General features: G+C 41.2%; 1 protein-coding gene across 2 annotated transcripts in view; it reads left to right on the top strand.

The window, feature by feature from the left end:
• F13a1 (coagulation factor XIII A chain) overlaps positions 1–12,545 on the top strand; it is a 169,514-nt gene that overhangs the window by 43,479 nt on the left and 113,490 nt on the right. For both annotated transcript variants that reach the window (XM_048426831.3, XM_085699392.2), the window contains exon 4: positions 6,904–7,155. In XM_048426831.3, coding sequence (XP_048282788.1) covers positions 6,904–7,155 — 252 coding nt within the window. The remainder of the gene's footprint in view (positions 1–6,903; positions 7,156–12,545) is intronic.

Genomic DNA, 12,545 nt, shown 5'->3' with positions numbered 1-12,545 from the left:
CTCTAAATTGTAGGGGTTTTCTGCTGATTTTCTTTTCTTTCCTTTTTTTTTTTGGCCTTAAATAATAAAAATAATGTGCTTAAGGTAGTTTCCCACTTAAGCTTACCCTGTTTAACTATTGGCCAGTCAGCTTCTTTACCAAACCAATCACACCAACATGTATTCCCATGGTATAAAGGAATATTCTACATCTTTAACATAGATCTTAAGCAAGGGATTGAAAGACAGATGGATGTACAGAGAAAGAAGGAAGCAGAACTAAGTGTGGGTGTGGGCTCCTCAAGAAAGGGGTACAGTTTTCATTTGGTGAATATTTTTATAAACAAAGCTGTCAGCGTATTTACAAAGGGTATTGTCCAGACTTACAAATAAAAGGGGAGAGCTGAGGACTCAAGATTGCATATCTTATGTAAGCACAGTTTATTTACCGAGTTTGAAATTTTTGTTTGAGATGTCCGTAGAAAAACAGACTTCCTCAGTAGACAATCTTTTGTTTCATCAATGGCGCCTGTAATTTCTGGCCCTTTCCTGTAGGAAAAACAGATTTGATCCCAGGACTCAGTGCCTTCTCCCCCAGGATTTTCTTCCTAGGTCGTTGTACTTTCTCTGTCTTTCTAGTCAGCCTCCATTACACCACAGAAAGCATTTCAATGCTTCGAGAAGCCCCATATTCAGACCCTCCCAAAACACAGCCCCAATACCTTTGCACATGGTCTGAGGTCCCCACAGCTCTTACCTTTCCAGGCTGTCTCCTTCTTTTGCCACACAATCTTGAGTTCTTTTTCCTTCCCAAGATACAGCATGCTTTCATTCACCTTCTGCTACTAAGACTTCTCCCAACTTTGCCCACTGTGTGAGTTTGCTTTCTCGGCAAAAATGCTGACATAAACAACTGAAATGGACAAAAACATATGGACTAGTGGTGTCAGAGGTTTCTGCCCATCATGGTGGGGAGGGTGTTGTTAGAGGGCACAGGCACATGTGTGCACTTTCAAGTGGAGGCCACAGGACAACTGTGCCTGTGTACCCAAACGGATACAAATAAGTTGGTGATGTATCTTAGCAAGTGAGTACTCCACCATCACATATACCTTTATGATTGTATCCCAAAGCCATTTCCACCTAGGACTTTTCTTAGATATCTATGATATTATTAGCTACTGCCTCTTCTGGGTTATACCCCTCTGTCTTCCTCATGTCTAATCCCAGCAGGGTCTTGGAATCCTGCTGACTCCATAGACACTTCACAAGATTACATATTGCTTCAAAAGAAGGCTGAGTGGACTTAGCATACCCTGAAAGGAAAGTGAAATATAGTTAAGGAATACAATCCACCTCATATTAAGGCATGGTCTCTCACTTAGCCTGGAATTCACCAGTAGCCTAGGTTGCCTGGTCAGTGAGCCCCGGGGGTCCACATGTCTTTACCTCCCCAACACTGGGTTGACAAGTACGCACCACCTTGCCCAGTATTTTTAAGTGACTTCTGAGGACTGAACCCATGTTTATAACACATGCCTTTTGCCAGCTGAGCTATCTAACCATCTCTGATACTTTATCTGGTGCTGGACACAGAACTGGAGCCTTATACATGCTAATCATATGTCCATACACCGTTTCCCAAACTCTGGACACTGGTAATTCCCTTCTCTTGGCTACTGCCACCCATGATTTCTGTACCTTCTTGACTTTTTTTTCCCTAGTAGTCGTATCTTATTTTTACAGTTGCTAACATGGGATTTAACGATTGCTTAAAAACCTAAGATACCCTGGTCCCTCGGAACTCCTGCATGGTCCTGAGGCTGTTAGAACACAGTTCTCTTTTCTTTCCAAGCCTGTTGCATTCAGGCTTCCAGTCTGCACATGCATCATGATGTCCCCGTAAGATTTCTAGAGCCGGTTTGGAGATTGATTGCTTGAAATGTGAAAGATATGTCTAGGGAAAAAGCAATGAATTCGATGGGAAAATAAATTAGCTTTGTGAAACTCACCTTGCTAAATGGCGACAGGATTCATTCCTGAGTTTTTTTAGAGACCGCCCTCTTGAAATAAGGCATTTTTGAAGGGGATCTGCAGGGAGGCGGAGGAAGAACTCAGCAGAAAATGTGTTTGTGTATGAATGGAAAGCGGGTCCCATAGGAGAAAGGGATGGAGCTTTAAATCTGTCTTTCTTCTGTCTGCAATGGATTGCTGGCTTGAGGCAGACACCACATTTCAGAGTTTCTGCAATCCCCAAAACGTTCTTCAAGGATGTGATCCAGCAAAGTCCCGGTGACATTTATGGAACCATACTTAGTGTGAAGCAATGAGGCATTCTATGGGATTTCTACAGGTGGTAAGATCACGTCATAGTTTAGTTTAATAGAAAAAATGGATATTTAAGTGGATATCAAAGAAGATAGGATTGTTCTTGAACTTTTCTGGTAGCTAGGAAAGGACTCACATGACGAAGCATTTACATTCATCAAATCTAGCATACTAGAATAGTCTTAATGGTGACATGCCAAAGGGGTGGCAAAAATGTGTATGTCCTGAGTTACTGATTTCATTCCAAGCATTGATTGTGATTGATAGATGTTTTCTGGTCTCAACGAAAATTTGTCCAAAAAAAGTGTAAATTATATATAAAATATATATAAAATTAGAATGGAGAGTATTTGGGGCTAGAAGGAAACAGAGAGATGGGAGAGGGACAAGACAGGACAATAGATGGATATATTGATGGATACGGCTGAAGCATCCAAGGAACCATGTGAAAATGTAATGAAATCGCTCTTTTCTGCCTTGTGTACTAGGAATATATGCTAACAAAATAACAATGTACAAAGGAAAGACAATAATTAAAGTAAACATATGCTCAATTTTAGATACCTTGAGGAGATATCACCAATTTTAAGTGGGTGTGAAAGAACACGATTGATAATTACAACCCCTGCAGAATTCTGCTCAATAGTCTAGCTGCACCGACTACATTGTTAAAAATAGAAAGAAGACGGTTTGTGGGAACCTCTGCTTATTGCTTCTATTTTCCTTGCTCTCATTCTCCTTTAACATGAAATCGTGCTATTTGTGGAAAAAATGTCTCCAGACGCACTGTTAGCAAACAAATGCATGAGAATCACCTGTATAGAACCACGTGGCAGCCGTGTGTGTTGATGGATGAGTGTTCCAAGCCTGGTCTGATGGTGATCTCCAGAACATGCTAACTCCTGAGGCTGAGAAGCTATTTAGCGAGATGAAATACTACTCTGCCACCACTTCCTCCCTCACAATTCAATCATGGAAAATCCTTCCCCAGCGCTGTCACTGAAATCATTACACTCAGAATTAAACATGGTGTAATGGAGCCGCTGACAAGACCCTGAGGTCCTATTGACATGCCAGGTCTCACATTAATAACCAGATTTCTGTTGAGTGGAAAGAAAAAGACCTGCAAATTGGGGGTTGTTTTTGCCTCCCTTTGGACCTCATGTAATGACTGCCTGTTCCCGATTTGTTTTCGGATGTTGATCTGAAGCCCCATGACTTACCGGGTTAACATGGCTGCTCAGCCTTCTCCCTTCAACCTTCACTGCCCAGACTTACTTTAAAAAAAAAAAAAAACAAACAGATCTGTGTAACCCAAGCCTCCCAGCCTTCCCTTCTGCCAGCTCTGCCTTCTCATCCCTTTGGTTCACACCTCTGATGCACACATCTGTTGTCCACCACTACAAATGGCTCTTTGTCTTTTCCCTCATATTTTTACAGTTTTGCAACTTGTTCCTTTTGCTTCTTCCATGTTCCCTGGTTCTTTGCAGCATCTTCCACCTGTTCCATAGAGGCAGTAAGATACAGAGCAATGAAAACTGTCTTCACAATGAATGATAGTGGCCCAATCTTTATGTCCACTTCTACCTAGTTAAGTAACATCCATGCCTGGCTTGGCTGGGCTCATTGATGCCTGGGCCTTGTGCAGGCTTCCATAGCTGCTGTACAGTAATGACAGCTAATTCATCTTCCCCTCCCCATGACATTTCAAAGACTTTCTCCTATTTTCTGGCTCTCACATTTTTCTGTCACTTCTTCCATAGTCCCCAAGCCTTAGAGGAGTTGGTGTAAATGACTTGTCTGAGGTGAAGCATGCATCTACCACGTAGTCTCAGCACCTTCTGTGCGTGTTCACAAATCTCTGCATTCACCACTGTGTTCACTAAAAAGAGAGACTTCTCCGATTAAGGTTGAGAGTAACAATTATCTATGGGTAAAAGCATAAATATTTAGAAGAGAAATTTGGCATTATAGGAATTTAGCTTTATAACAATACTCAGCTCCCCTCTAGAGCTCATGGTTTCCCTCACCATGAGTGTTCAACCAAGCTCATAAACATGTATTCTCTCCCCGGGAATGTGTCTCAAATTTAATCAGAGAACGGTGGGTTTCCCTCGTGAGAGACACACCACTACTGCAGAAGTGGGCACATCTTTCCTGGCAGATCTTTCTCATAGATCTTAGATCTCAAAGCCTTTTAGAAATGTCATACTTTTCAAACCTAGACAGACATTTGGAGGCACCAGTTTCTGGAAGCACTATAGCAATTGAATTAGAGATCACATTTACCTTAAAAGACTGTCTTTATTTTTATATTATGTCGAAAGAGAGTGAGGGTCTCTGGAGAAAAGCAAGGCCTATGGGGAGGAGGGGCACTTCACCACACAGTCATAGCATGCACAAGGAAGACTAGGGGCAAGCAAGTGAAAACAGACAAAGGTTACTCAGAATAAACATGCTCCTGAGGGTGGATTAATCCAGAAACTCCTTGGAGGCAGAGCCAGTCAATCCCCAAGAGTATCTCATGTTTATACAAAATTTACAATGTTCAGATTGTGACTTCTTGGCAAAGAACCATGTCTGAGTCTTTATTGGATTATGATCAGTTTATGTGATACTTGTTCTGAATTGTGATTAACTGAATCTCTGGGCACACAGAAAAGCACCACAATCCTAATCTCTCTCCCTAGTATAATACTTCCTATACAAATCATTATTTTCATTAAAATTAAGCAACCTTATATAACTGCACAACAATAACCTAGGAAACAACTTCCTCTTGAATGTTCTGATATATTCCTATTAAAGAACCCTGTTTGGATCTTGGTCACTAGAGAAGCTGAGGTTAGCTCTGTTTTTGTAATTTTTCATATGCTCTATGTACAACAAACAACATGAATACACTTTGCTCTGGAAGACTTCTATTTGCTTGCAATTCAAATAATTTACAGACTTATCAGATTTGTATCTTCTTACAAGAAAAAAGAGAAAAAAGATTTGTTCTATTTAAAAACAGTTATGAATTTGATCTTTCTTGCAAATTACACAGCAAATTAAATTATAAGCCAAGGAGTTTAAGAATTATGTGAAGTTAACTTTCTATTTATAGCTTAGAAAGTCGGAGGAAATTTAGTTTTGAGGTTAAAGACCATGTAATAAGAATTTGACCCAAAATGGGAGTAATAAGGAAAAAATAGCATGTGCCTTGAGATAGCTTATGCATAAACTATGATGAGCCAGGAAATATTACAAAATGACCTACTGTTTAATCTTCAGTTAAAATGACAGCTTAAGTTTTTAAGGTATTTGTTATACATGATAAATTATGCACAAAGGATTTTGCATAGGTCTGGGCCTGGTGGAACAAACCTGTAATCCTAGTTACTCAAGAGGGACTAAGGCAGGACAGTTTGCAAGTTCAAGGCTATCCTGGACCATAGATTAAGTTCAAGGCCAATATTCGAGTCTTAGTGAGACCCTACAACAAACAAACAGACAGCAGATGGATGCCACTCAGCGTAAGCATTTCAACGCAATATCTTATTCTGTCTTCCTGAGAACTCACTAGTGTGCCACTATTTTCCCCACTTCCAGATGAAGATAAGGACAAAAGAATTAGAATCTGTAAGACTCAAGGTCACCAGGGTGACAAGCAGCAGAGCCAAGATTTAAACTCAACTCATTTCACAAAAAACTTCAATTCTGAATCCTAGCCTGTGGCGTAAATCTCAGGCACCAGTGGACTGATAAAAAAAAAAAAAAAACCACATGTTTAGGTTGAATGTAAAAAAGGCTGCATCTTAATAACCTAGAAATGTAGCTCATTACTGGTGATAGCAGTACAAGCAAATGTAGAATAAATGAAAAATATTAGCCTCTGACTCAAAAAAACAATGTTGTATACTTATAGTGCTGCCATCTTAAAGTTTTTTTAATTAAAAACTATTATAATTTTTAACAATAAAGTTTCAGGTTCTGATAATCACAAGGTTCTGTATAAGCTGTGTTTCACATTCAAATTGATGTTTCTGTGTCATGACTGAATTCATTGTCTAACAGTGCGGTTGGAATATAGTTTGTCTCCTCCCTAACACATGTTAAAATTTAATCTCCATTATGAGGTATTACAAGATTTGAAACCTAATCTGAGTATGGGAGCCTTTGGGAGTCGTCAGGATTAGATAGGGTCATTAAGGCCTAGCCTTAAGATTAAACCTAGTGACTTCATAACATGAGATAAAGCATCCTTGTGACTCTCGGAGCTGCATCAGGATTGGTGTGGCCCAAAGAAACCTCATTTCTTTGTAGGTAAATCACTCAGTCTGTGCTGTTATGGTATCAGCCATAGAAAACAAGCTGAACATCAGCCAACAAAGAAAATCTTCCCAAGCAGTGTTCTTTGTAAATTTTTTAGTAGTCATGACAAATCTGAGCCCTGAAGAAATTGGGAGAATCAGCTAGTATCCCTGGTTTTGGCAGCAGAAGAGAAATTCATACCCACTCTAAAACAGCGTTTTCCTCCTTCAGGCCCGAAATTACAGAGTTGGAACAAGAGATCTGAGAAACCTTTTCATCTTCTATTCTTCTTTCTCGTAGGTCGCTACCCTCAGGAGAACAAGGGCACTTACATCCCAGTGCCTGTAGTGTCGGAGCTGCAAAGCGGAAAGTGGGGGGCCAAGGTTATCATGAACGAGGACCGGTCTGTGCGACTTTCCATCCAGTCTTCCCCCGAATGCATTGTGGGAAAATTCCGCATGTATGTTGCCGTCTGGACTCCCTATGGCATCCTGCGTACCCGTAGAAACCCCGAAACAGACACATACATTCTCTTCAATCCTTGGTGTGAAGGTAAGGAGCTCATCTTTAAATGCTCCCACAACCCCAAAGCATCTCCTTTAGGAGTAAAAGGGTTACTCCACAGGATGCGTCCCTTTCTGACTCTGTTAGTTACTTTTGGTGGCACAACACCAAACATGACGAGAAGCGACTTCGAGGAGGAAGGATTTATTCTGGTCCATTGCCTGAGAGCAAAGTTCACCGTGGCGGAGGTGCAGCGGGCAGTCACAGTATGTGCACAGCTAGGGCTTTTTCCTCCATTTTATTCAGTCTTGGATCTCCCCCATGGGATGGTGACACCACATCTAGGCTGGGGCTTTCTGGCCTCAGTTAAACCTCTCTGGAAATGTCTCCTAATGGTTCTAAACCCAAGGAAGTTGGACTGATCACCACCCTGACATACACTCTTTCCTCAAGATTGAACGTGAGGATACACGATTCACCCTGAGTATAAGGGAAATGAATGTTGCTAGCACTTATTTCAGGAATTGAAGCTGGATTAAAGCTACATAGTGAGCTCATTATGGACTTGTGGTGTCATATCAGTATATTATTTGTTCTATATGCAAAAATGACTTATTAAACTCAACTTTCAAAATTAATAGAACACAAGACTCTACTTAAAAAACAAAACACGACCAAGTCAACTATGTAAATTGCAGCACTAACTTCATCACCCTGATTCAGGAACAGAAAATTTAAAGGATTGCATATAGTTATTTATTCTCATTATAGGTCTATATTTTACAAACCATTGGCCTGCAAATACAGATAGGTAATGATATTTTTAACGTAGTATTATGTAACCTCTAAGGTTATTTTGAATTATTTTCTTATGCTGTGGAAGTTTAACCTAGTTATGTTTAGATTATTTGGTTGGGTTCAATGAGTGTTTTAGCAAGTCAATCTAAAGCCTCAAATCTCCTAGGATTTTCTCCTTTTCTCATTTTTGCCATTTCATGCCTCCCAGCTGCTTCCATATGCAATGTTGGACTGAGAGGGGCAGCTGTTGTTAGGTCAGTGGCAATGAAGCAGCTTGAGATCTAAGAACTGAGAGCAAGAGCCTGCTCATAACAGCCTACTGGAGTTGAATTTATCACTCCCCAAACATCTTTCAAACATAAGTCCGGGCTAGTTTTTTTATTATTTTGCATAACCCTTGTTTTGAGGAAGTTGCATGGATCTGGATTTTCTGATGTAGATGTAGACAACAATGGGGTAGCAATGTTTTCTACTCCTGTTTAACAAATGCCTAGATCTCTGTCCTTCCACTTAATTCTTCAGGTGATCTTGGCACATGGAGCCTAGATGACCCTGCATTCTCACCAACCAGCTCTTGTCATTGCTTGCTCAACACTCATATGTGTATATGACCCATGTTCAAGGTTGATGTGAGCAAGAGCTATCACTTGGGCCATGTGTCGCTCAGAGATAGAGTCCCGTTTATAGAAACCTCATCAATAATATATAAAGCATTTTGCAGCTGAGACATAGCGTGCTATTTGCAGAGATGCGGAACAGAGGTACCAACTCAGAGGCTGAAAGTGAATTGGAAGTGATGGCAGAAATGACCTGCGAGAGTGCGGGTCCGAAGTAGAGAATCAGAGTGCACTTGAGAGTTATCTAGACCTAGAGAAGACACATAGAGAAGGGAGGAAAGAAAGACGATATGGGAATAACAGCATCTAGGAGTCCACTAAAGAAGTTAGTAAAGGAAAATGAGACTGAACAATATGTAGAGGACCAAGAAATTGATATTTTCTAAAGTCTACATTTACACAATTAATCAGGAGGTTGTAACTGATTTTCTTTGCACTGACAAAAGATAGTCATAGGCTTCGTGTAATTACCCAGGATGTTTGAGGAATGACATGATTTACCCAACGTTTAATTTGTCACAGCTTTACAGATTATCTCATCCATGTACTATGTGGTCACTCCCCTTGAGAAAAAAAAATGTGTTGCTTGTTTTGCCTGACAGTGATTTTCCAAATGAGCGACCTAGGAGGCAAACACCTCGTAATCTTTAACTGCTTCATTGCTCTCTTGGTCTGCTCTTGGATGCATGGTAAACAGCTTCCAGGTACTTCCTTTCAGAATGTTGCTTAGTGACAATGTGCCTGGTGCCCTAAATACCCTCTTATAACACAGGAACCTCCCCTTGAATCTTTGTGCAGGGAAAGGATTGAAGGAAAGGAGACTAAAACCAGAGAAACCTATTTGAAAGCTGCGGTTCAAGACAAAGATGATCAAAGATTTAACTGTTGTGATGGCAGTGGAGATGAGAAAAAGGAAATGGATGAGAGATCAGTTTGGACTTAGAACATTGGTTGCAGAGGAGTTAGATCAACGGAGAAATAGAAAGATGAATTAAGGAGAGATAACTAGATGTCTAGTTTGGTCAACTGGGTTGATGATAGTTACATCTTCAGAACTGGGAAGGCTAGAGAGGTGGAAGGGATAATGTGAAGACATTGAGAAATGATAATACAGTGGTATCCATAAGATAACCAGCTGAAGACATTGAGTAAACACTAGAATAATTGGATACAGAACTTAGACAATATGGCAGAGGTAGCCTTGAAAATATCATGTCATCAAGAGAAAGAGCAGACAAAAACATAAACAAAGTAGACTGGGTCAGTAAGGTCAGTAAGGTCAGTAGTCTTAGGAAATTAAAAAGAGCAAAGAGACAAGTACCCCTTTGGATCCAAGAGTACTGCTGCTAACTGGTGAGTATTGCTACAGAGTTGAATTGGTGAAGAAAAGAAGGGAGTTGTTCTTTGTGGAAATATGATAGCACTATGACCTTGGAGGGGATGAAGCCACTGAAGAAATGGGGCAGAATCCAGGGAGATGGACTACAGCATAAAATTAGAGTCAAAGACAATGGGTACTAGCATCTTATTTAAGACATTGGGGTGATTGGCAGGGGAATGGCTCAGCTATTAAGAGTACATACTGCTCTTGCAGAAGACCAGACTCCAGTTCTAAACACCCACTTATAGCAGTTTCAAAGCCACCTTTAAAACCAGTTCCAGGAGAAACTAATGCCTCTAGTATCTGTTGGCACCTTCGCATATATCTACACCAGCACACATGCACACACACATGCACACACGCATGCAAGCATGCCTCAGTCCCTGTGCAGATAGCCTATTGTGGTTACTCTAAAGACATCCTGGGCTTAAGGTTTTTTCCAAAGATTCTTGGGTGATTCCTCAAGCCATAGGTGGAAAACACTGGCTCTAGAGGCAAATCAGCCTGGGCAGGATGAGGGAACCAGGTGAAGGGTCTAAGAGAGGTAGCCTAGGCACACTGCACTGAGAAAGTTGCAAAGGACAGAAGAGAGTAAACATTTTCAAAATTCTGTGAAGGGATGCACAGTAGTAGCCAATTTTTACTCCCTTCATGGGAGGAGAACAAAGTCATGTTTTGAGAGAGTGAGGATGGAACAGACACCTAGTCATTAGGAAAGTAGAAGGTGAGCTCGTCACAGAAGTGTAACAGGGGGTCTCCTGTCTTCCTGAATGCAGGGAATTGGCCACAGAAGCCTTAATCCCTTGATTGACCTGTGGAACCCTGAATGTTCTACAAAATTCCTGGAGGGTTTCTACCTTCCTGATCATCTATGACCCCAAAATTTCTGCCACCCATCTTCTGGAAAACTCAGCCCTTTCCCAGATTCAGAATCAACATTAAAGGTGGTCACACAAGCCACAGGCATCCTCCAGATTTTGGTTGCAGCTCCATATGCGGAAAAGAGGCAGAAGGAAGGGGTCTTCTCGGGGGTCCTCAACCCTAGAGTCACATCAGAACTCCCTCCCACAGACTAAGTATACCGGGGACCTTGCTTCAGAGTTTGCATGTCTCACTAGTTCCCAGCTAAGCTGATGATCACAGGTGGAACCGCATTAGAGAATCAGGGGTTTATGTAATACTCACAAGACCATAGCATTGTAACCTAGCAGGGTTTCACCTCCTCAAAACCACTGGCTCCTCCTTGAATCTACTCTCAGTCTTTCTCACCTCACTGCCTCTTCCTCATCTCCTCCCCACCACCGCAGTAGTCTCCCCATCCCTCCAAACTCTTCTCTTTGATGTTCTCCCAGAAGCAAACTCTTTCTTCTCTCATGGAGAGGGACTCAGAAGCTTTTCTATTTGATTGATACACCCATGCTTTTGGGGAACTGTATGCCTTTGGATAGCATTCCCTGCAGATACCATCCAGTGCCAACATTTAAGACAGTTTCTTAAGTACCTTCTCTCAGTGTACACTGAGAACTCTCATAGGGAGGTGTCTGAAACAGGAGTGAGAGGTCCCATCATTTCATTTGTTACGTGACTTTCCAGCCTGATACCCAAGGCAAAACCTACCAATTGGTTCTGTATGAAGATTCTCCCGCACACACTACAGGGAACCCAGAGACTGGTGATTGTGGCAATTATGTGCTTGTACAGGCTGATGCATTAACTGGGGATTCACTGAGTTCTAGAAAGTGGGTCATAAAAGGGATGGACCTTGGAACAAGTTGGAAAAAAAATAACAAAGACCATAAAGCTCTGGGAACAGAGTCAGGTGGGTCAAGGTGCTGGCAATAGGGCATGCCAGGTGTGGTAGTGAGGACTAACGTGGTAGTGTGCATTGGGTTGAAAAACTGAGCCAGCACACAACATTTGAGAGAAAATATTCAGTTGTGCTCCCAGGGGCACTTCTGACTGCCTCACATTCATAGGCAATTTATCCTCCTTAATCACCAAATCATTAATGGGGATCGATAGCAACAGCAGCCTGATAGGGGCAGGGCTGGATGCAAGGAGAATTCCTGCATAGTGTTTAAGCTAATTTTGCTAACAGAGCTTTGAGTCCATTCTAACAGGGAGCTCTTCTCTGCGGTGTTGGACTCAGAAATGTTCCCACAAAGGAAGTCGAAGTGAGTTGGGTATTTATTGTGAATTTGCTGTCTGACCACTGAGGAACTATGAATTATTGAATGTATTTTGCTATTTAAATGTCAAATATTGCATTTTAGTAGTGTGACATTACTGTTAGTGAGTGGGTTCTGAAAGATTTAGATTTCTAATGATTTTGTCTGCCACTCTGGGCCAGTAGTTAGTTTTGATTTGGGTCATATCTGTATTTAGGTTATGACTATACATTTCAGAAGGACCTCCCCTCTTGACAACTTGCTTAACTTACCCTCACATTCCCAGCATCCCACACAGTGCCTGGGTACATAGCTAATGCTTCATAAATGTTTATAGCATTTATTTAAAAGCTCCAAGTAAACAGACATAGGTTCACCAAACCATATCACCACCACAGATCAGACACAAGTGTAATCTCAGACCTTACCATATTGTAAAGAGAAAAAAAATCCTATGGAAAGCAATGGTTTAAG

This window comes from Myodes glareolus, chromosome 14, assembly GCF_982192425.1.
Source record: "Myodes glareolus chromosome 14, mMyoGla1.1, whole genome shotgun sequence".
Lineage (NCBI taxonomy): Eukaryota > Metazoa > Chordata > Mammalia > Rodentia > Cricetidae > Myodes > Myodes glareolus.
The sequence above is the reverse complement of the archived record's forward strand: the minus strand, read 5'-3'. Positions and strand labels throughout refer to the sequence as shown.